This window comes from Physeter macrocephalus, chromosome 16, assembly GCF_002837175.3.
Source record: "Physeter macrocephalus isolate SW-GA chromosome 16, ASM283717v5, whole genome shotgun sequence".
Classification (NCBI taxonomy): Eukaryota; Metazoa; Chordata; class Mammalia; order Artiodactyla; family Physeteridae; genus Physeter; species Physeter macrocephalus.
Window position 1 is genome coordinate 62,008,212 of NC_041229.1, and position 25,071 is coordinate 62,033,282.

Consider the following 25,071-nt stretch of genomic DNA (forward strand, 5'->3'; position numbering starts at 1 on the left):
GCGTGCGCGGGAGTGCGCCGGCCTGCGTCTTGGTATTTAGTAGATACTGAGCCGGCGCTGGCGTGTAAGGGACAGGTGTGGCCCGCGCTGCTTAGTGGTGGCGTGATTACTAACGCAAGCTCCCTCCCCGGGCTGGGAGGGCGACTTCTGCGGCTCCTCTGAACTGGCTCCTGGGTGTGACTGAACCCAGCCCTGGCTGGGAGCGGTGTTTGCAGGTATCACGCGGGTCAGCGGGCGGTGAGGACGCGGGTGCGTGGAATTGGGAATCCTGCTTGAGGGCGTCCACGCGGTCTCCTCGGCTTGTTCGCTGTTACCTGGATTCCAACTCTGTGCTCTGCAGTCTCTGCGGGAGAAGCTGGGGGAGGGCGCGAGCTGACAGAGATGGAGGCGTGGGCTGTGGTAGGAAGTTAGTGCGTGAGAGAGGAGATGTAAAGAGGGCTGGGGTGGGAAACAGGACGGTTAGGTTTCAGATCCAGGTCTGCTGTCTCCTTTTCCATTCTGTGATGGGGGCAGTCTCCAGGCGTTTAATCTGGTAAACATATCTTGCTCAGCTGGTTGTGGATTGACTGATATGGATTCCCCATCCAGTGTGACTGGATCAATCGACTGGAAAAGAAAATGGAGAAAAGTTCATTCCAACTTGCCGTGCTGTACCACTCATTCCTGGCCACTCCCTAAAACCTCTTTATTCCAGATGCTCATTTGCACACTGCTTTATGCTACTTTCTACAAGCTAATCTCGGAAGGCGAAAGATTCTCCTTACCTCAGGCTACTGCTCTGCCTATGACCTATTTGATTAAAACAACCCCTTTTTCACAGATACTACCTTTTCCCCATAATTAGTGCCTGTTCAAGTTCCTTGACGCTGTAAAATCTTATGAACTTGTGTCAGCTGGTTATTTGATCTAAGTCTCCAGATTCCTGCCACCTGCGCCTTATTGAGCCCTTCCTTTCCTTGGTATTGGCTCAGCGTCTTAAATCTTCATTCTGAGTCCTACTATCATCCTTAAAGGTGTCTGTTTAGTACTTTAGAGTTTAAACTTTAACAGTTCTTGACTTTGTTTATTCCATTGGTGGTCACTTACAGACCACTTAAGCTATTCTCAGTCACAGTCATACCTTGGACCATTTATCATCCAGACTGTTCCTCCTTCGAAATCTTAAGTGCTATCATATCATCCTGAACATCTCTAACCTGTCCTCCTAACTCTATAATTATTTATACTGAGTAATTTATTAATTTTTAACCTATAAACTCGTAGTATATTTTGTTGCTTTTTCTCCCTTTGAGTTGAACGTTTAATTCATCTCATTCTTGTTTAATTATATATATAAGGCTTTGCTATTGCCTAACAGTAGAACTTGAGCTGTTAGATTTTGAAGTGCAGTGTTTTTAATTTGAGTTGTTTTTTAGAAGCAAAAGTTAAATTTCAAAGTAGTTGAGATTTTTTTCTATTTCTACTTGATGTTAAGATCTAGTTTTCATTCTGGTAATAAATGTGGTTTGTACCACTTTTATTTACTTTTTATTGAGTTTTTTGGTAGCTTAATAAATAGCAGCTTTTGTAAGCATTCTCATAAGTGCTTGAATAGAAACTACATTCTATCTGGTTTTATATATCAGGCTAAGCATGTTATTCATGTCCTCTATACTATCAATTTTAGCTTACTTGTTAAGGACTGAGAAAGTGGCCTTAGTCTCCCATTTCTGTGGCGTTATTGTTGCTTGCATCTCTTGTTTTCTGAGGGTTTTGCTATAAATATATTTCATTGTGTTATTTGATACACTTAGTAGCAGTCATATTTCATTATGAGTTGTACCTTCAATCATTTAAAGTTTCCTCTTTGTCTCATTTTATTCATTTGTGCTTTTAATTCAATATACATCTTAATTCAGTATATCCCTGCATATTATTGTTGCTTACATTTGCTTGTTATTTTTTCTATCATCCCTTTAAGCTTTGGAGTTCTTTTGTTTTGGATGTCTCTTAATTTTTTACATAGTTGAGTTTAAATTTTTACCCAGTGCATTTATTGTTACAATGGATATTCTTGTTGTTAAATCTGCTTTTTTTTTTTAATGCTTACTTGGTTTTTTGTTTTGTGTTTAATATGTGATCTGTGAACTTTTTTTTCTTCTTTCTCCCTGTATGTTAATTCTGAAAGTATCTGGGCCCATAGTTCATTGTTCTCAGCGAGTGATACCTCTTAAGCACTTCGGAACTTTCCTTTTTTTTTTTGGTAATGAACGTGTACTTTCCGTAAGCTTTGGAGAAGGTTTGTGTTGGATCTCAGAATGTTCCCTCAGTTGTTCCACTTTGCCCTGTGTCCCCATGTAATGGGGATACTAATGAGTATATAGATGGTGTCAATACGTTTCTACAAGACAGAAAGTGAAAATATGGTTTACAGAAGCAGTGTAGAAAAGGTCACAACTTAGAATATGCTAGGAGGTGACCACAGTGGAGGTGGAAACCCATCTGCCTATGAGAATCTTAAGCTGTTTCAACAGAGTATGGCAGTGAGAGTTAAATAGAACATAGGAATCGAGTGAAGGGTTACATGGGAAACATCTATTCCAGTCATCTTCCCAACCTCCCAGCCCTCTTCCCACCTACATAGAGAAGCAGTTTAGCTCCAGTGGCTTCCTCCCACAAAAAGTTCTTCCCTAAATAAATTGAATAAACCATCTGAGGAGAGCGAAGGCTTTTAGGTTAGGTGTTGACATTTCATAGTAAAACCTTTTCACTCTGTTGTGTGGGGAGCCCACAACTTGACAGCCTGCTCCTCCACTCACCCTAAATCAAAGTCTGCCAATGTGTGTGTCTCACTGATATTCACATGGCTCTTGGTAAGTCTCCCATTCAGGGTAGACACCCATTAGGAAACCAGTCTACTGATACAGAAGAAGTAGAAATTCATATGATGATCTGGAATAGTCAACCTAACACTTGATTCTTAAATATGAGCAGAAAACTAGGGAATACCAGATGAATACTAGGGAAAACCAAGATAAATAGAAACCCTGATCACAGAATCAAAGGGAATTTAGGAAACAGAAAACTCAAATTAGAATCTTCAGAGAAATTTGAAACGATATTGTAACTGTACAAGCACAATGCTATGGAAAAAGAACCACTGGCCTAGAGGCTTATAATAAAAATGACTCCTGAATGGTAAATTGCATCTGGACTGGGAGAACTGTAAATCAGATAGAAAGCTGGATCTGAACTTCCCTGAATGTAGTGACTCATAATCTGGCACGCTCTTTGGGGAACCCTGAGAGCTGCACTCGTAGAGTTGTTAGATATCAGCTCCTGTAGAAGGCTTTTCAGTCAAGATGCTTTCTTCCCAACCTACATGGTCCACATCTCCTTGCACTTGAGCTATACTCTGTGAGAAGTGCCACTGAAGAAAAATTCCAGTTACTCACTCCTCTGTTAGCAAGCTTTGTTTTCTGTCCAATAGCCTTCTTAGTAACCTAAGTGCCAATTATGACCTGTGGTAGTCCTGCAAGGTTTAAATGTTTTGTTGAGCCTAAGACCTCCCTGATTGATGGGCATTGCAGACTGGCTCATAGCGAATCCTAACAAATTAAAACTTTTGATTGTTATAGTCTGGGAATGCACTTTTTGACCTATCCATGTTCATTATCTGTAGGTCATATTTATGTCTTTTTTTCAGTCTCTTGGGTGCCTGAATATTGGCTCTGCGTCTGAAGCTCCTGAAACTTTTCTCACTGCATATATTTGTATATAGTACACAAGTGCTTAGCCCAAGTATGAGAATTATTGGAATCCTCTGATAAGACAAATTTGAACTGCAGTGGGAGCTCTGTGTAGGAAGATGCAGCCTTTGAACAAGTTGACGGCTATCTCAAAACCTCAAAACCTGGCTCCTCATGAACAAAGTGAGGTCCTGAGAGCAGATGTGTCTTGGCAGCAGGAATGCATCCCAGTCGTGGAGACAGATGACTGTGAAGCCTCTCGTCTAAAGTTCAGACATTTCCAGTATTTGGAAGTGTCTGGGCCTCATGAAGCCCTGAGCCAACTCTGGGAGCTCTGTCTTCAGTGGCTGAGACCAGAAATTCATACAAAGAAGCAGATCCTAGAGCTATTGGTACTGGAACAATTCCTGACAATTCTCCCTGAAGAAGTCAGGACTTGGGTGAATTTACAACATCCAAAGAACAGCAAAGAAGTGGTGAGCCTCATAGAGGATGTGATTGATATGCTTAAGGATGAAGGTGAGAATATAGAAAATTGGAGGTAGAATAGTTGACCCTTCCCATATGAAGAAAAATAATCTTTAAAAAAAATTTTTTTATGGATGCATAGTTGATGTACAGTATTTATATGTTACAGGTATATAACATAGTGATTCGTAATTTTTAAAGGTTATTCTCCATTTATAGTCATAAAATATTGGCTATATTCCCTGTGTTGTACCATATATCCTTATAGCCTATTTTATACATAATATTTTATACCTCTTAATCCTCTATCCCTATATTGTCCCTCCCCCCTTCCCTCTCCCCACTGGTAACCACTAGTTTGTTCTCTATATCTGTGAATCTTTCTTTTTTGTTACATTCACTAGTTCTATTTTTTTGATTCCACATGTAAGTGATATCATAGAGTATTTGTCTTCCTCTATCTGACTTATTTCACTTAGCATAAGAACTTTTTCTGAAGCTAGAAGGTGTCAAGGGCCAGATCATGAAGAACTTTACTATATTAGGAAGGCTGAACTGAGATCTCACAGATTGAGTAGGGGAGTAAAATAATTTGATTTACCTTTCAAAAATACTGTGTTGGCTTCAGTGTAGAGCAGGGATCAGCAAACTATGACCACAGGCCAAATATTTTTGGAAATAAAGTTTTATTGGAACACAGCCACACTCCATTCATTTACATTTTGTCTACAGCTGCTTTCATATTATGACTAGACTTGATTAGTTATAGCAGAGACTGTATTGCCTGCAAAGCCTAAATAAAATATTTACAATCTGCATCTTTAAAGAAAAAGTTTATCAACTTCTGCAGTAAAGGATAGCCCTGAGAGCTCTGAAAATAGGAAAACCAGTTAGGAAGTATTGTAGTAGATCAGGTATTAGAGAATGAGGAAGCATTTGGGAAAACAGAGGAGTTTGAACCTAAAGGGTTTACATATTAGGTGTGAATGGGATAAATGTTCTGGCTTGCATGAATGGAACATAAGTAACAGTTTTTGTTGGAGAGGAGATTGATATATTAATTATGTGGCATGTTGAATTTGAGGTCTTTGTGGGACAACCACAGTGAATAATCAATATATAGTTAAAAATATGGCTTTAGTGTTCAGAAGTATAGCAATTTCTGTTGCTGCTGTAACACATTACCGTAAACTTTGTTGCTTAAAACAATATGAATGTATAGTCCTACAGGTTTGTAGATCAGTGGGTCTCTCTGGGCTAAAATCAAGAAAGAAAAATATGGAAACTTATAGGTATGAACAGAAGTAGGAAAAATACAAATCCTTAGGAAGAACCAGTATTTAAGAGCTGGCATAGATCTAACTACCAATTATAGAGAATAGAGGAACATGTTAAACTATACCATGGGAATGCCATTGCTAAAATCCAATCTGTGGGAAACTGCAAGACAATCCAGTTTCTAAAACAAAATAATTGTAAGGGAGTAGGGAGGGGCTATGGAAGAGGGATTTAGAGATTAAAAGAAACACAAAAGATGTGTAATTGATCATGTGAATGTGTGGACCTTATAAGACATGAAGCAATTGACTGGATATTTGACTAGACATTATTGATTAGAGACAGTGATGATACTGGTATTGGGATTATATTTAGTCCTTATCCAAAAAGGAAATAAAATGAAGTACTGAGCAAAATAAGAAAACTCAGGGAAGCAAGCTAGGAAGGAGTAATCTGGAAAGCAAAGAACCAGGAAAGATTGGTATCTTGAGCTAAGAAAAAAGAAATCTTCAAGAAGGGAGTGTTCAACAATGTTGCAACAAAAAGGCCCTGTTAAGATGAGTATCGAAAATAATTTATTGAAATTGTTGATTAGATCAGTGGTCCAACATGGGTCTGCCTGGGCGAAAATCAAGGCATCAGCAGGAATTCATTTCTTTCTGGGCCTCATGCTCCCTTTCCCCCATCTTCAAAGCTGGCAATGGTGAGCCAAGTCCTTTTCACACTGCCATCTCTCTGACACTCCATTCTATTGTCGTGGTGTGTGCTGGCATACATGGACGTGCTCGCACTCACTCTTTCACTCTCTCTGTCTCACTGACCACAGCTGGGAAAAGTTCTCCACTTTTCAAGATTAATGTAATTTGATTGAGACCACCCAGATAATCCAGGATGATTTTTTTTTTTAATTTTTATTTTTTGGCTGCGTCGGGTCTTTGTTGCTGCACACGGCCTTTCTCTAGTTGCAGCGAGCGGGGGCTACTCTTGGTTACGCTGCTCGGGCTTCTCATTGCGGTGGCTTCTCTTGTTGCGGAGCACAGACTCTAGGTGTGTGGGCTGCAGTAGTTGCAGCACGTGGGCTGAGTAGTTGTGGCTTGCGGGCCCTAGAGTGCACGGGCTTCAGTAGTTGTGGCGCAAGGGCTTAGTTGCTCTGCGGCATGTGGGATCTTCCCAGACCAGGGATCAAACCCGTGTCCCATGCATTGGCAGGTGGATTCTTAACCACTGCACCACCAGGGAAGTCCCCAGGATGATTTCTTCATCTCAAGGATCTTTAACTTTAACATTGCTGAGTCCCTCTTTTTTTGGCCGTGCCATGAGGCTTGCGGGGTCTTAGTTCCCTGACCAGAGATTGAACCCCGGCCCTGGCAGTGAAAGTGCTGAGTCCTAACCACTGGACCTCCAGGGAATTCCCTTGCTGAGTCCCTTTTGCCATGTATCCAACGATTAGGGCATGGACATTTCAGGGGGCTATTCTGCCAATCACATGGGTCAAAAAAATATGAAGTATGAGGTGGGAATGTGATAATCATTATAGACTATTCTTGAGAAGTTTGGGAAGAAAATGAGAGGTTTCAGGGTAATACAGGACCGAGAAAGGCTTTTGTTTTCTTTTAACGTGCCATGGATCCCTGAAGAACCCACTTAAAGGGTTTGCCCATATTTTACCTACCTTAGACCTCTCAGGGTTGAAGTGGCTAGCATTTGTCAGAAACATTTAATGAAAAATGTATTAGCCACTGCTACCTGGGACAGCAAATAAACAGTTGGGACAAACATAGACTAAACAAAAAGACGGGAGGAAAGGTGCTTTAGAGAGTAAGGGATTTGAAAGCTCCTGCATATTCTTAGAGATCTAGAAGGCTGGGTACATGTTCAGAAAGACCTGAGAATTCCCTTATTCTCACCTCTGGCTGGTCTTCAGGCTCTGCTCGAGCAGGAAATGAAGACTAAGGCAGGGGTGAAAACTATCTGGCTAAGTATTGAAGGCATTTCCTGATGCAGACAGCCCATCTGCAAAGGCTAGGAAATGATTTTTGTTTTTCTGGTTTTAAGCATTTAAGGAAATCTCTGGAATCACTAGCTAACCACTAAGTTAAGGAAACAGACTTACGTGGGCACGCACAACAAAGAATATAGACTTTATAAATTCAAAAAAAGGTTGAAAACATCAACAACATTGATAAAAGTTTAGCTACAATGACCAAGCAAAAAAGAGAGAAGACCAAAATAATTAAAATCAGGAATAAAAGTAGGGATATTACTACTGACCTTGCATAAATCAAAAAGATTATAAGAGAATACTGTGAAAACTTAGATGAAATAGAAAAATTCCCCAAACTACCAAAACTGACTCAACTCATCTGTAACAACTAAAGAGACTGAATCAGTAATTCTTAAAATTTCAACCAAGTAAACCCAAGGACAACATGCCTTCACTGGTGAATTCTACCAAACATTAAAACAATAATTAACACCAAACTTTCTCAGACTCTTCTAAAAAATAGAAAAGGCAGGAATACTTCCTAACCTATTCTATGTTGGGAGTTTTAATCTGATGCTGAAGCCAGAGAGAGACATCACAAGAAAAGAAAACTAGTGAACCAAACCCAGCAGCATATTAAGAGGATTATACACCATGACCATGTGGGATTTATCCCAGAAATACAAGGATGGTTCAAATGTGAAAATCAACATTATACACCATACCAATACAATGAAGGGAAAAATCACATGATCATCTCAATTGATGCAGAAAAAGCGTTTGACAAATTTGTATATGAATGTTCATAGCAGCATTATTCATAATAACCAAAAAAATTGAAGCAATCCAAAATTTCATCAACTGATGAATGGATAAACAAATTGATATTCATACAGTGGAGTATTATTCAGCCATTAAGAGGAACAGAGAACTAACACGTGCTACAACATGGATGAACCTTCAAAATATGCTAATTTAAAGAAGTCAGACAAAAAATGTCACATACCATATGACTGAATTTACATGGAATGCCCAGAATAGGCAAATCCAAAGAGACAGCATGGAGGGAAGGGGAATGGTAGGTGACTCCTTAATGGGTATGGGGTTACTTTTGGGGGTAATGAATATGTTCTGGAATTAGATAGTGGTGACGGTTGCACAGCACTGTGAATATACTAAAAACCATGAATTGTGTACTTTAGAATGGTTAATATGGTGAATTTTTTGTTATGTGAATTTTACCTCAATTTTTTAAAAAGGTAAGGTAAAAGAGATTACTGGATCAAGCTAGAATTGGATGTTAGATGTAAAGGATCAGTGTTCAAGGAATTTGAAGTCTGAAAAGAGTAAATCTGCAAGTGATTTACCATAAAATCCAAGCTGCGTAGAAAAGAAAGTGACTTCACAAGAGGGATGATAGACTGGGAGAAAATTAAAGAAGCAGTGTACTATGGTGGAACCTTGATGATAGGATAGGAAAGTTGAAAGGATAGGAAAATATAGTTAGGGATTGATTCATTCAAGTTTGTTCTCAGAGTAGAACAATCGAAGTATATAAGGACCCCAGTATGAAAAAGGAAGTAGCTTGATTGCTGATGGTTGTTAGAAATAAGGTTGTCAAGGGTCTTCAGGCTGGGTTGTTGAAAAGATTATGATTTGGTGGGGAAAGCAACAATGTTAGCTAAGTAAAGTTTTCACTGACCTAGTACAATTACTTATTTAATGTCTGTCATTCACGACAGACTATAGGCTCCCTGAGGGCAGGCATTTGTGTGCCTCACACATGGGAAGTACTCAGTAATACGGGCTGAATAAATGAATTTGCAATAGCTTAGTGTATTACAACATCAAGAAGGCCCTAGCTAAATGGCATGAACCACTATGAAAAAATTTTTGTATGAGCGTAGAAAAATCTTTATGAGGAAATGGGAATGGAGAAGTATGAATATATCAAAACAACTACCAAGACCATAGTATTGGAGCATGAGAAGAGGTGGCTTTGATGGTGCCAAGATCCATTTTAGATTAGAAGGGAGAAAGAATATTTTATAAAGAACTAGGGAATGTATAGGAATTTTTCTTTGAATGGCATGAGAGTTTCAGAGAACACAACTGTAAAAATTCAGGAAGGAAGTCAGCAGGAAAGAAGAGTTATGGGAAGGAAACAATACTCAGAGCAATAAAAAAGTGATGGCTGATTGAAGGCTTTTGCATCTTTTCAAGATATCTCGCATATTTCCAAGAATGACAAGAATAAGAATGTGATATTCTACTATGTATAAAGTAGATAACTAATGAGAACCTACTGTATAGCACAGGGAACTCTACTCAGTGCTCTGTGGTGACCTAAATGGGAAGGAAATCCAAAAAAGAGGGAATATATGTATATGTAGAGCTGATTCACTTTGCTGTACAGCAGAAACTAACACAGCATTGTAAAGTAACTGTACTCCAATAAAAATTAATTTAAAAAATAAATCATAAAAAAAAGAATGTGGTATTGACTGTCCTAGGGGTCATGGGACTGAGCAAACTGAGGTTTCACAAAGTGTTATAGGCCTGAATAAAGTTAACAGACTGTAATCTTGTGGTGGTAGTCAAATGGCATGTTGCTGAGAAATTTGGATTTTTTTTTTCAAATCCTGCCTTTATTTATAAAACGTAAATATTTCCTGCATTGTTTCTATTTTTTCTTATTTAACCCTGAATCAATGAAAACTTCTTCACAGACCAGTATTGGCCCATAGTCTGGCATTTGAGGATTAGTGGTGTAATTAATGAATCTTGGAGAAACATTAGGAAGTAGCCCTTGGGTATACGTCTCACCAAAGGGCTGGAGAAGAGAATTGGTTACTGCTCAGATTTTTATGTCCTGGAAGAGTCAGTAGTCCAAGGTGACTAGACTGCCTAAGTCTGTGTATAGTATACACAGAGCGACTTAGAGGAAAAGAATCCTTGAGTAGATTAATCCCCAATGTCTCTGAGAAAGTGATTGGTTGGGCAAAATATTCTTAGCTCCCAGTAGAATTACAGCCTGTGGTGGCTAAGCCTTAGTTAGGATTTAGTTTTGACAAGATTAAAGTTTTTTGGGGGGGATCTGCTGTAACCACAGATGAGGCATCAAAATATTATTTTGGCCTTCTCTCTGATCAAGTAGTTCTTGACCCCTGGTAGAATATGCAAATCACTTTTAGAGCTTTTTAAAAATATAAGATCTGGGCCACACTCCTGGAGATTCTGGTTGCTGGTAGAACCTGACATCATTAAATTTCAAACTTCTGAAGTAGCATGTTAAAAGTACTATAATTATTAAAAGTTTCTCCAAGGAAAAACTTGTCTCCCTAATGTTCTCCTTCATCTTCCTCAGGTATAACCTGCAAGGATTCTGCCCTACTCCAGAAGGGGAGCGTCAAGAAAGAGAAAATGGAAGCTGACTCACTAACAGGCAAATCCCAGGTAAATTAGGATTCCACTCTATTGTAATGTTCTGCTTTTTCTTTTTAGGTCTGTGAACTTTTGCCAAACATAGTTCCATCTAAGAACATGACTATTTTAGTTGATGATACACTGGACATTGGATCTATTTTAGTTGATGATACACTTTTTGGAAAATATTTAATTTTTGTGTATTCTCTGTGCATCTATGCCCTTGAGATTGTAGATGATAATTGAAGGTATAGACATAGGGCCTACCCAGGGAATGTTTAGAATTAAAAGTGAAGGAAGCCAAGGGCAGAATCCTGAGCAATGTCATTTAATAGGCAGGAGCAGAAGAAACCTCAAAGGATACTGAAATTAAAGGACCAAAGTGGTAGAGGAAAACCAGGAAAATATGATGTCACTGTGAAAGCAAAGAATGACCATATTTCAAGGAGAAATCCTTTAAAAGTTCAGAACAGTACAGCCTGAGTAGTGTCTATTGTCTTAACATCATGGAGATACAAGCATGCATGGGAATAGAAGCCAGGTTGCAGAGGGTTGAGGAAAGAGGAAAAGTGAGGAAGTAGGCAAAACACATGTAGACAACTTATTCACAAAGACTGGCTCTGAGGTAGAGGAAGGATTTGTGTGTTTCAGTGTGATTGAAGGTAACTATAAGGACAAGGTTGAGAATGCTGGACAGAAAAGTGCAACAGCTGATGGGATGAAGGCCCTTATAACCAGTATTTATGCAGTGCCTAACATTTCTAAGGGCTGGTAATATGACAGTAAATGAAACAAAATGCCTGCCTTTGTGGAGATTACATACTACTAGAAGTAGACAAACACAAGCAAATTAGATAATTGCAGATGGTAATAATTATTAGGGAGAAAACAAAGAAACAGACTGATTAGGAAGATGGCTACTTTGTTGGGTAATCAGGAAAGGCCTATCTGACAAAGTGACGTTGGGCTCTGAGACCTGAAGGATGAGGCATTAGCCGACAGCATTTCTCAGTTAGAGATGCTCCCTGTTCTGTTAGGAGAGCCTACATTTTCATTATAAATTTCCCTCAAATCTGCCTTAAACTCTTCCTGTTCTGAACTCTTTCTGTGTAAATTATTTGTACTCTATGGTAATTTTTTGTTCCACAATTATTCCAACCGGTTTTTCTCCTCAGTTAAAATGTAAGCTAATCTAGAGTTAGGACAGCCCTTCATTTTCCTTTCACAGCCCTCAAAGAGTACCAAGTTGATAGGCCCCTAAGGTAACTTGATTTTTATCGCTTAGAACTCCAAACATTGTCCTATCAATTTTTTTTTGTATATTCTTGCCACCTACCCTGTTCTTTCCAAATTCATTTCTCCTCTAGTAATATTTTTGAGACCTTTGATTAAAAAGGAACTTAATGTTTTAGGAACCAGTGACATTCAAAGATGTGGTTGTGGAATTCAGCAAGGAAGAGTGGGGGCAACTGGACCCTGCTGTAAAGAACCTGTACAGGGATGTGATGCTGGAGAACTATAGGAACCTGAATTCATTGCATAAAGGTGGCATCTGCGTATTTACCTAATCTGCCCTTTAGTAGTCTCTTCATCTACTGTTAACAACTACTGTTGAAGTGGTTGAGGGCATTTGGGTTTCAGTTTAGGTTTCTTAATCACTTCTGGGCACAATAGCAGATTTTCTTGCTGTATGTGATTGAAAGTCCTTTCTGATGTAGAGCTAGAAATACACAGGTCCACTGGCCTTATCTTTTAGCAGCTCTTAGACTACTACTTTGGGATGGGATTCTCTTCCCTATAAAAATGTCTGAAATGTGTTTGTTTGTTTTCCTTTTCACCATGTACAGAGCATCTACTTTCCAAACCAGTTGAGACCTCCAGGTTGGAGAGTAAGGAAAAAAGTTGGATAATGGAGCAAGAAATTCTAAGAACAGCTGTTTTTGGTAAGCAACAGGTAGATCTGAGGCATTTGTAAGAAGCTTCTGTTCATTAAATACACAGATAATGTACAACCCAGGGTTTGAGTTGTTGGTTGGGAGGTGACAGCAAACCAGCTAAACTTTGAAGAAGAAAAGTCATTGCCTTTTGTTCACAGATTCCTTTTCTTATATGGACAGGCAAAAAAGTGGTGTGGGTTAGGAACACAGACTCTTTTATTTTTTTTTAATTGAAGTATAGTTGGTTTACGATGTTGTGTTAGTTTCTGGTGTACAGCAAAGTGATTCAGTTATGCATATATGTGTGTGTGTGTGTGTGTGTATATTCTTTTTCATATTCTTTTCCATTATGGCTTATTATAGGATATTGAATATGGCTGCCTGTGCTATACAGTAGGCCCTTGTTAGTTATCCATTCTATATATAATAGTTTGCATTTGCTAATCCCAAACTCCCAATCCATCCCTCCCCTCCCCCCTCCCCCTTGGCAACAACAAGTCTGTTCTCTATGTCTGTGAGTCTGTTTCTGTTTTGTAGATAAGTTCATTTGTGTCATATTTTAGATTCCACATATAAGTGATACTATATGATATTTGTCTTTTTTTTTCTGATTTACTTAGTGTGATAATCTCTAGGTCCATCCATGTTGCTGCAACTGGCATTATTTCATTCTTTTTAGAGCTGAGTAATATTCCATTGTATATATGTACCACATCTTTATCCATTCATCCGTCAACGGACATTTAGGTTGTTTCCACGTCTTGGCTATTGTAAATAGTGCTGCCATGAACATTGGGGTGCATGTATCTTTTCGAATTATAGTTTTGTGTGGATATATGCCCAGGAGTGGGATTGCTGGATCATATGGCAACTCTATTTTTAGTTTTTTAAGGAACCTCCATACTGTTCTCCATAGTGGCTGCACCAGTTTACATTCCCACTGACAGTGTAGGAGGAGGAACACAGACTCTTAACACAGGCAGAATTGCCTGGGGCAGCCTCCCTGCCAAGTTTCCTCTTCTGTAACATAACAGTGTTTACCTCCACATTACTGTGAGGATTAAATGAATTGATATGTGTAGCACACTTAGAACAGCGTCTGGCATGTGGTGTTATATAAGCAAATGTTAGCCAACCTAACATTAAATCATATTCTCTCTTTTAAAGAAAAGGAACTGCTTTATACTAGGGTGACTCCAGTAATCTTCCATTTTTCCTTCTTTTACTGTAGACGTCCTTAACTTGTGCCTTCCTACCTTCATTCGTAATCTCTTTATTCTTATTAACATTCTGTTTGTGAGAGATTAGAAATTGTTGTGTGCTTAATATAAATTTTAGTAAGTAAAGTATGAAGAGGAATATAACTCACCCTGTTACCTCACTACCCAGAGCTATGCAGTATTAACATCATGGTTTGTTTTCTTAAGCCATTTTCTTTGTGATGATGTGTGCCTATGGCTTGTAAATATTTTTCTCCAAAACTTGGATCATCGAGAATGTGTCATTATGTATTCTGCTCTTCTCACCTCATGTGATATCATGAATAAATACCCATTTAATTAGTCTATGAAAATGTGGTTTCTAATTCGCATATGACAGCCCCTCACATACATGTATAATAATTAACCATTCCCCACCCCAACTGTTGGACATTTAGTTTGTTGCCAGGTTTTCAGGCATATCTGATTCCTTTCACAGGATTCCTTCTTAGAAGAGAAACTTCATCATCAAAGGGTATAACTATATTAACTGTCTTGTTACATTAGGTTATATTGTCTACAAAAGAACTATGTTGTCTGTTACCAACTCATACTCACTAATAATGAGAGTGTTACTATCACTTTAGTTATTATATCTCTATTATCACCCGAGCAAACACTGGGTATTATTTACCTGAAATCTTTATTAATTTGTTAGGCAGTTGACTCCATTACTTCTTTCATAAGGTAAATCCTCTCCCTGATTATCCTTTCGACCCCATTTCTCCCTGCTTTTTTTAGCTTATATTTTCACCATTTCTGCCTCATTTTTAACATTTTTAGGTCATTATTAATTTTTTAACTTTCTCTCTCAACCCTACACCCTCTTCTAATACTCTGTTTCTCACCTCTTTATAGCCAGACTTCTCTGGGTGTTTTATACTTGCTTTTCTCTTTTCCTCGCCTTTTATTCCTCAACCCATTCCTGTTGAGCTCTTACCCGAAATACTAATCTTAAACAGTTCGTGTTCAAGTCACTCATGACTTTATTGGAGCGAGCTTCAGGGGACACTTTTTAATTCCTTCTCTCATTTGACTTCTCAACAGCAAGTGACACTGTTAACTGCTGCTCGTTCTGAAAATACTCCTAGGTTCCTGTAATACTCCTGAGTTTCTTCTTTTTCTGGCTAGTCTGTCTCTGTCTACTGCAGACCTGTCCTTCTCTACCTATCTAATACATTTCAGTTTTGCAACATTTGATCTCATCCTGTCTTCTCTTTTGACTCTGTATTTTCTTCCATCTACAACTGCAGCTTCAATTATCACACATTTATAGCAGCTTACAAGTTCATATCCCCAGCCCAGCCTTCAGCTCTGAACTAAAATTTATATACACATGACATTTCTCTTGGATGTCTCAAAGATGCCTTAAATTTCATAAAACCCAAGTGATTTTTTTCCTTTCCAGTATTCTTCCATTGTTCCCTAGCTGGATGAGCTGCCATCCATCCAGTTATACAAGTATAGTTTAAGTATTATCCTTGACAGCCTCTTCTCCTTCACCTCTCTAATACTTGTTTTTTATCCTAAATATCTCTTAAATATCTCTACTTCTCTGTCTGCAATGCCACTACTGTAGTCCATGTCCTGTCATCTCTCACCTGAACTATCACCATAGCCTCTTGTCTTAATACAAGATCTTGGCTTCCCTCTTAGCTCTGTCTTCCCTCCACAACTCCAGTGTTTGAACCACACTGCAGTCATGGAGATCATGGTTTATCATGTACTTGCTGAAACCTCTGTACTGAATTCAGTTTTGCTTACTTCACAACACACTTGTCCCTACCTACTTCTCCAACCTCATCTCACAGTACATCCTTTTTTGCACTCAAACCACACTGATCTACTCTCAGTCAGCCAGCATCAAATATGTATTAGCATCTACTGTGCCCTGTGCACTCTGATAGGTGTTGGGGTTCAGTAGAGAAAAAACACTTCCATAGGGAACATAATTCTATTGTCCCTTTAGTGTGGCTTGCCCTCTCCCATCACAGGACCTCTGTGCATGTTGTTTCTTTACTTAATGCTCTTCCTCCTATCTTTGTCTAGTTGACTCCTACTCCTTCAGATCTCAAATAGGTCCATATCTCCTCAGGGAAGCCTTTCTTGACTAGGTTAGTTTTTTCTATTATATACTCCCATAGCACCATATTCTTTTCCTCTTACCATTTATCACAAATATACTCTACATGTGTCTCTGTGAGTCCTTGTCTCACCCTAGGCTTTGTGTTCCTTGAGGGAAGGCAACATGTCTCTTTCTGCCTACATTTATATCTGCACCTCTCGCACATATGTAGGAACCAAAGAAACAGATAGATAGATGGATAGATACTGGATTATGAGAAAAGTAAAAATTATTTGTTTTGGTCATCTGTGATTCAGTAAATGGTTCTTTTATGTCCGTTATGAAGATTTTAGAGGTTTTTAATTAGTATATTACAAGCTTATGTTAAATTCTCACTATTGACCATATTTGTGGCAAATGAGATGTGTCTGAAGACATTTTTAAAAATTATTTTATTCATGGAGCCTGCCAAACATATTTTTTATGTTATCATGTATCTCCCCCATTGTTTTATATCTGTTAATTTTTTTTTTTTTTTTGTGGTATGCGGGCCTCTCACTGTTGTGGCTTCTCCCGTTGCGGAGCACAGTCTCCAGACATGCAGGCTCAGCGGCCATGGCTCACGGGCCTAGCCGCTCCGTGGCATGTGGGATCTTCCCGGACCAGGGCACGAACCTGTGTCCCCTGCATCGGCAGGCGGACTCTCAACCACTGTGCCACCAGGGAAGCCCCCTGTTAATTTTATACATAAGAATTTTTCCATCCCAAAACTAAGGAACATTTTTTCATTTTATTCTGACTCCATCCACTTCATTATTTAAATATAATATACCTTAATCAATCTGGAATTTACTTCAGTAAATGTCATTTATTTTCCCAGTTAATGGATTTTGGTGGATTAATGATGGCCACAAAATCTTTGTCACTCCCTCCATTGAAGTGTAAATGTTGTTTTCCCTCCCCTTGACTCTGAGCTGGCACTAGATTCTTTGATCAATAAAATGTAGCAGAAGTGACACTGTGCCAGTTCCAGGTCTAGCCTGTAATAGGACTTGCAACTTCCGCTTCTTTCTCCTGGAATTCAGCAGCCACTAGTTCTAGTACCCTGATATCACTGTGCTTATGAGAAGCCCAACTTGGCCACATGGAACATGTATACACACACACAAATACACCCATGCATCATGTATTTTTTTTAAGATTTCTACATTTTTTAAAATTGAAGTACAGTTGATTTACAATGTCATGTTAGTTTCAGGTGCACAGCAAAGTGATTCCATATATATATGGGATATATATATATTCTTTTTCAGATTCTTTTCCCTTAATGGTTATTACAAAATACTGAGTACAGTTCCCTGTGCTATACAGTAGGTCCTTGTTGGTTATCTATTTTATATATAGTAGTGTGTATATATTAATCTCAAACTCCTAATTTATCCCTCCCCCCTTCCCCTTTGGTAACCGTAAGTTTGTTTTCTATGTCAGTAGGTCTATTTCTATTTTGTATTTAAGTTCATTTGTATCATTTTTTTTTTAGATTCCACATATGGGTGACATCATGATATCTGTCCTTTTCTTTCTGACTCATTTCATTTAGTATGATAATCTCTAGTCCATCCATGTTGCTGCAAATGGCATTATTTCATTCTTTTTTATAGATGAGTAATATTCCATTGTATATATGTACCACATCCTTTTTATCCATTCCTCTGTTGAGGGACACTTAGGTTGCTTCCACGTCTTGGCTATTGTAAATAGTGCTGCAGTGAACATTGAGTTGCATGTATCTTTTTGAATTATGGTTTTGTGTGGATATATGCCCAGGAGTGGGATTGCAGGATCATATGGTAGTTCTATTTTTAGTTTTTTAAGGAAACCTCCATACTGTTCTCCATAGTGGCTGTACCAATTTACATTCCCACCAACAATGTAGGATGGTTCCTTTTTCTCCACACTCTCTCCAGCATTTATCATTTATAGACTTTTTGATGATGGCCATTCTGACCAAGTGTTAAGGTGATACCTCATTGTAGTTTTGATTTGCATTTCTCTAATAATTAGGGATGTTGAGCATCTTTTCATGTGCCTTTTGGGCATCTGTATGTCTTCTTTGGAGAAATGTCTATTTAGATCTTCTGCCCATTTTTTGATTGGGTTTTTTTTTTGATATTGAGATATATGAGCTGTCTGTATATTTTGAAAATTAATCCCTTATCAGTTGCATCATTTGCAAATATTTTTTCCCATTCTGTAGGTTGTCTTTTTGTTTTGTTTATGGTTTCCTTTGCTGTGTAAAAGCTTTTAAGTTTAATTAGGTCCCATTTATTTATTTTTGTTTTTATTTTCATTACTCTAGGAGATGGATCCAAAAAGATATTGCTGCATTTTATGTCAGAGTGTTCTGCCTATGTTTTTATAGGAGTTTTATAGTATCTGGATTTACATTTAGGTTTTTAATCCATTTTGAGTTTATTTTTGTGTATGGGGTTAGAGAATGTTCTAATTTCATTCTTTTACATGTAGCCTGTCCATTTTTCCTGGCACCACTTATTGAAGAGACTGTCTTTTCTCCACTATATATTCTTGCCTCCTTTATGGTAGATTAATTGACTGTAGGTGCATGGGTTTATTTCTGGGCTTTCTATCCTGTTTCACTGATCTGTATTTGTTTTTGTGCTAGTACCATACTATTGTGATCAGTGTAGCTTTGTAGTATAGTTTGAAGTCAGGGAGCCTGGTTCCTCCAGCTCCATTTTTCTTTCTCCAGATTGCTTCGGCTATTCTCAAGATTGTCTTTTATGTTTCCATAGGAATTAAAAAATTTTTTGTTCTACTGTGAAAAATGCCATTTTCACAGTATGTATATAGTAGTGTGTATATATTAATCTCAAACTCCTAATTTATCCCTTCCCCCTCTCCTTTGGTAACCATAAGTTTGTTTGTGTAATGCCAGTTACACAAAGTGTAATTTGATAGAAATTGCATTGAATCTGTAGATTGCCTTAGGTAGTATAGTCATTTTGGCAATACTGAGTCTTCCAATCCAAGAACATGGTATATCCTTCCTTCTGTTTGTGTCATCTTCGATTTCTTTCATCAGCATCTTATAGTTTTCAGAGTACAGGTTTTTTGCCTCCTTAGGTAGGTTTACTCTATAGTTTGAAGTCAGGGAGCCTGGTTCCTCCAGCTCCATTTTTCTTTCTCCAGATTGCTTCGGCTATTCTCAAGATTGTCTTTTATGTTTCCATAGGAATTAAAAAATTTTTTGTTCTACTGTGAAAAATGCCATTTTCACAGTATGTATATAGTAGTGTGTATATATTAATCTCAAACTCCTAATTTATCCCTTCCCCCTCTCCTTTGGTAACCATAAGTTTGTTTGTGTAATGCCAGTTACACAAAGTGTAATTTGATAGAAATTGCATTGAATCTGTAGATTGCCTTAGGTAGTATAGTCATTTTGGCAATACTGAGTCTTCCAATCCAAGAACATGGTATATCCTTCCTTCTGTTTGTGTCATCTTCGATTTCTTTCATCAGCATCTTATAGTTTTCAGAGTACAGGTTTTTTGCCTCCTTAGGTAGGTTTACTCTTAGGTATTTTATTCTTTTTGATGTGATGGTAAATGGGATTGTTTCCTTAATTTCTTTTTCTGATCTTTTGTTGTTAGTGTATAGAAATGCAACAGCGGCTTCCCTGGTGGTGCGGTGGTTGCGCGTCTGCCTGCTGATGCAGGGTAACCGGGTTCGCGCCCTGGTCTGGGAGGATCCCACATGCCGCGGAGCGGCTGGGCCCGTGAGCCAAAAAAAAAAAAAAAAAAAAAAGAAATGCAACAGATTTCTGTGTATTAATTTTGTATCCTGCAACTCTACTGAATTCATTGATGAGCTCTAGTAGTTTTCTGGTAGCATCTTTAGGATTTTCTACACACATGTATATTTTTAAGGCTTACCAAATGTTTCAGATCTAGAATAAGAATCAATGATCTAAGTTTACTAGAGACAGTATAAGGTAAATTTGGATAGAGAATATAAAGCCAGATTTTGGAGAGTTTAACTAACTAGGTGATTTGAGAAGTTGGGGGAAATTTTTAGGCCAAAGAAAGGCAGAGGTGGTTTGGCATGGGATGGTCTCCAGGAGAGAAGTAGGCAGAGACCCAGAATTAGGATTATAGGCTAAGGTTTAAAGTGTTTATCTTTGTTTTAGGTTAGAGACCGGAACAAAGTCTTATAGATAAAGCACAGTTTATGAGTTTGGAATTAGTGGTCAGGAATAAGCCAGTGATTTGAAATCTATTAGAGCAAAAAGAGAACAAATCATTGGTTAATATTATGTATAAAGATAAACAATAGTATTAACACTAAAATCAACAGATTCTTAGGCCTATTACCATAATTATTTAATATTTACCTGACGGTTTTAACTAATGAAAGAAAAATAAATGAAACAAATGAGAAAATTAATAGAAAAGAGAGAAAGCTATTTGTGTATGATAACTTTCTACTTAGAAAATCCAAGAGACTCAGTATCAAAATGATTATATCTGTTTAGAATTTCATTAAGGTGGCCAGATATTAAATAAAAATATTAGCAGCTTTTCTACATATTAGAACAAAGTGACTTGAAAATAACAAAATACATGAGAGTGATTTTAAAAATAGAAGTAAGGAAGTTGCATGAAAAATGAGTTGTACAAATATGAGGAGAACATAGATTTACTTAGGGAAATACAACTAGGAATTTTGCTATTTAATAAATACTACTAGAATAAAATTACAGTTTTGGTCATCTATTATTTCTAACAAATTACCCTAAAACTTAGTGACTTAAAACAATTATTTTATTAGTTCTCACAATTTCATGAGTTGACTTAGGAATTCTTACATTCCATATGATGTTCGCTGAGGATGCAGTGTTCTGGGAGCTTGACTGGGATGGAATGGCCAGGATGACTTGGCCATTCCAACTATGATCACATAGATGGAAGTTGATGCTAGCTGTCACTGGGAACTTAGCTAGTCCTGTGGACCACAACACCTATACATGGCCTCTACTGAGGCAAGGACTTCTCACAGCATGGCAGCGAGGTTCTGAGAGGGAACATCCTGAGAGGAATTGAAAGCTGTGGGTCTTTTAAAGGCTAGGCCCAGGGACATCCCTGGTGGCACAGTGGTTAAGAATCCACCTGCCAATGCAAGGGACACAGGTTCGATCCCTGATCCAGGAAGATCCCACATGCCGCGGAGCAACTAAGCCCTGCGCTTTAGAGCCCGCGAGCCATAACTACTGAGCCCACGCTCCACAACTACTGAAGCCCACGTGCCTAGAGCCCGTGCTCCACAACAAGAAAAGCCAGCGCAATGAGAAGCCCGTGCACCACAATGAAGAGTAGCCCCCGCTCACTGCAACTAGAGAAAGAATAGTGACAAAGACCCAACGCAGCCAAAAATAAATTAATTAATTAAAAAAATTTTTTTTTAATAAAATAAAGGCTGGGCCCAGAAATAGCCTAGTATCACTTCTATCACATTGTGTTGGCCAAGCAGTCGCAGGATCAGCCCAGATTCCAGGGGAAGAAAAATAGATTCCACTTCTCTATGAGGAGAGTATCAGCAAAAGTGCCATAATTCTGATCTGCTATAGTCTGTCCTCTGGCCACAAATTAACTTTATTTTTCTCCCTTGTTAATTACATTTACTGTCTCCTAAGATGTCATCTCATTATGGCATCAATCTTGAAGTCCAGGAACTCATCCTCTAAATTAAGTCCAGGTTTGGAAGAAGTTCCTCTCTCTCTGAAAACCTGTGAGTTAAAGGGACAAGTTATCTGCCCCCACACATCCAATATACACTGGTGAGGTAGAGACAGGAAAGCTACAATTGATATTTCCATTATATTCCTAGGCTTCATCCTAGGAGATTCTGATTTAATTGTCTAGTTTCCAGTGTGGGTATTTTACAGACAAATAATGATTTCTTGTAGAGATTAGACTAAAGAAGGCTGAATTGATATATACTTGACAGAGTTGGATGTATCAGTGAGAGCTGCTTTGAGGTAAAAGTCATTTCATAAAGTAAAGTAATAGTACCTAAGGACAGATTAGAGATGAGAGATAAAGAGCAATGGTTATTCAAGTTCTCTTCATGAACTCTAGTGTAAATGTTAGAAGGCCAGTGACTCACTGAACGAAAATGAGGACATTGAGGGAAGTTCCTTCCACATGGAAGATGATAGTCTCTCATTTGTTGAGTTTTGGAAGAGAGTAGGGATGGTCAAGTAGAGGTGTTCTAGTGACTGTGAAACTGCAAAGCTGAAGGTTTTGCTTGGCTACCAATAAAGTATAGAAGATAAAATCATTAGATATATCTGATGTTATGTGGAAAAGGAGAAAGAAGGGAAATCAGTTAAATTTAATTTTTTTTAAAATGCTAGAATATACAGTATACTGGGTATATTTATATAGAAACTAAGTGAAAAAGGAATTTGAGAAGGAAACTGGAACTTTATCAAATGAAATAGAGAAACTGAACGCAGGTGAAAACAGAAGAACCCAACCTGAATCAGAATAGGTAAAGTTTTGAGTTCTAGGAAACACATAGAAGTGTCTGAGCACTGTTAGAATCAGGAGTGATTATTTTGAGCCCAGGATAAGACTGGTTTCCCTGCTATCATATATTACAGTTCTTTCTGCCTCTGTTAAATGCAGGGAATAATTGCTCTGTATGGAAAATAGGGGCACTGTGATTGCAAGTTTGCTTTTAGCTGTTAAGCTATGGGGCCTATAAATTTAGACATGTTCCTGAGGAAATGATTAAATTGGTATTTTTGAAGGGCTATTATGTGGAACACCTTGGGGTAAAAGAGACAGGATGCTAGAGAAAGTAAGATTAGGTATAACTTTCACAGACTAGTTATGAACCAGTGATGGCTTGAACTGTGACATGCCATGCCATCCCAGTTCATATGCTGATATTTTACCTAAGTTCTGTGTATTCTCCTTAGTATTCTTGAATAGCTCTCATATTTTATGATCTCCTGATCCTTTTTAAAATATTTTTATCCCATTTATTTCTTCTGTAATCCTTGTTTTCTAACCTTGCCTCACATTTCCATTCTGTATTTAAAGACCCATAAAATATGCATATACCCTTATATGGCTTAGCGTCCCTTTCCTAATTAAGCAGTTTCCCTTCTTCTAGTTCATGGAATTTTTAATTTATTTTTAGACAGAGAGATAATTTCAGAAAATCAGGATTTAGTTCCAAAGCAGAGAATTTCTGGAGAAGAATCATCCCATGCAGTGATTATGACAAGACTGACTGAAAGTGGACATCCTCCTTTAGATGCCTCGAAAAGTGATGATTGGTTATATAAGAACCAGGAACACTGGGACATAAATTTGCCACAAGAAGCTTTCGTTCATAATGCAGTCTACACTGAGGAGGGAGACTTTGAATATAGTGAAAATAAGGAAAGTTTTGATGTTAAGTCAGTTAACTCAACTTTTGACACACAGCAGGGAGTTCCTATGGGAGAGGGTTCCCCAAAGTGTGATCAGCTTAAAACTAACTTCGAATTTAATTTAGACTCAGTAGGTAAGCAACATTCAGAATATAACGGATGTGGGAATGCCTTGAACTTGAATACAGATACTCAGCACCCAAAAAGTCATGCCACAGTGAATTCCTATGAATGTTATCAATGTGGGAAGGCCTTCAGCCGCAGTTCGTCTCTTGTTCGACATCAGATCATTCACACAGGAGAGAAACCCTATAAATGCAATGAATGTGGAAGATTCTTCAACCGACGTACAAACCTTACTAAGCATCAAAAAATTCACACTGAAGCAAAGGCCTCCGAAGGCAATAAATATGTAAAACTCCTCAGTCAGCCTGAAGACAGTAATAAAAATCCAAGACTCTGTTCTGCAAATAATCCCTATGAATGTGTTAACTGTGGCAGATCCTTCACCCGAAGCTCCTCACTTATTCGACATCAAGTGATTCATACAGGAGAGAAACCATTCAAATGTAAGGAATGTGAGAAAACCTTCAACAGGAGTTCAAACCTCATTAAACACCAAAAACTTCATACTTGAGAGAAGTCCTGTGACAGGAAGAATGTGGGATTATCTTCAGTCAGAACTCATTCAAAGTCCATGAATTTATTCTGGAAGGAATCCCGTGAATATAGTAAATGAAAGAAAATGTTTGTCGGAGATTATTCTTTGATATGACTGAATTAATATGGAGATAAATCTGTTATTGGATAGAAATCTGAGGGAGCTTTTCCAGGCTTCAAATGAAGTCATAAGGGTTCGGAGTTAAACATATCAACATGATAGTGTTTGTCTGTCATTATTCCGATATCCATTACCATCATCTTTCCCTAGTTCATAAATGGAACCTATAGAATACTTATATTCACCTGACCTATTGATGAAGTAGATATTACGGAGGAGCCAAGCAATACCCTTGGAGTTGACATCTAATAAAACTCAAACTTTCAGTCCTTATAAGAAGGTCACAAAAAACCAGGAACTCACAAGAATATATCCATAGAAGGACACTTCTAAGGACTGACTCTGAATTAATGGCGAAGACCACAGTGACAGCCAATTACTTCACACCTAGTAATATCCTTAGGTGTCCTGGTGTGGAGCGGGGACTGGAATTGGACTGCAATGGTGGGTGGATGTGTTGTTAATCTACATGTATTCTCAATATCTGCATTTGTTGAAGTACTGTTTGGGATCTAGGCTTGAGAGGCATCCATAGCCTTGGGCTGTCATTTATCCCAAACAGTAAAAGGTGAACAGAGTGTCCTAATACTCGGTGTACCAGAACTGCCTCTTTTTTCTGTAAGCTACATCAGCATCCCAAAGGGTTCTTGAGACAAAATGTTTATCTTAATTTGCCCCCA

At 38.2% G+C, this 25,071-nt stretch overlaps 1 protein-coding gene across 2 annotated transcripts; it reads left to right on the forward strand.

Annotated features, from left to right (window-relative positions):
• ZNF215 (zinc finger protein 215) lies at positions 1-25,071 on the forward strand. Of its 2 annotated transcripts, XM_007110987.4 has the most exons (6): positions 1-215; positions 3,686-4,247; positions 10,826-10,914; positions 12,297-12,429; positions 12,732-12,827; positions 23,376-25,071. In XM_007110987.4, exons 2-6 carry the CDS (start codon positions 3,848-3,850, stop codon positions 24,245-24,247), a joined length of 1,590 nt encoding a protein of 529 aa, XP_007111049.1. In that variant the 5' UTR covers positions 1-215; positions 3,686-3,847; the 3' UTR covers positions 24,248-25,071. The 2 variants fall into 2 exon arrangements, with proteins under 2 accessions (XP_007111049.1, XP_023974398.1); XM_024118630.3 differs by lacking the exons at positions 3,686-4,247; positions 12,297-12,429.

What these genes read in the sequence shown, in the direction of transcription:
- ZNF215 (XM_007110987.4), top strand. Translation starts at nt 3,848, where the DNA reads ATGCAGCCTTTGAACAAGTTGACGGCTATCTCAAAACCTCAAAACCTG. An exon ending in TGATATGCTTAAGGATGAAG is followed by an intron (nt 4,248 to 10,825) that starts GTGAGAATATAG and finishes CATCTTCCTCAG; the next exon opens with GTATAACCTGCAAGGATTCT. An exon ending in CCTGAATTCATTGCATAAAG is followed by an intron (nt 12,430 to 12,731) that starts GTGGCATCTGCG and finishes CACCATGTACAG; the next exon opens with AGCATCTACTTTCCAAACCA.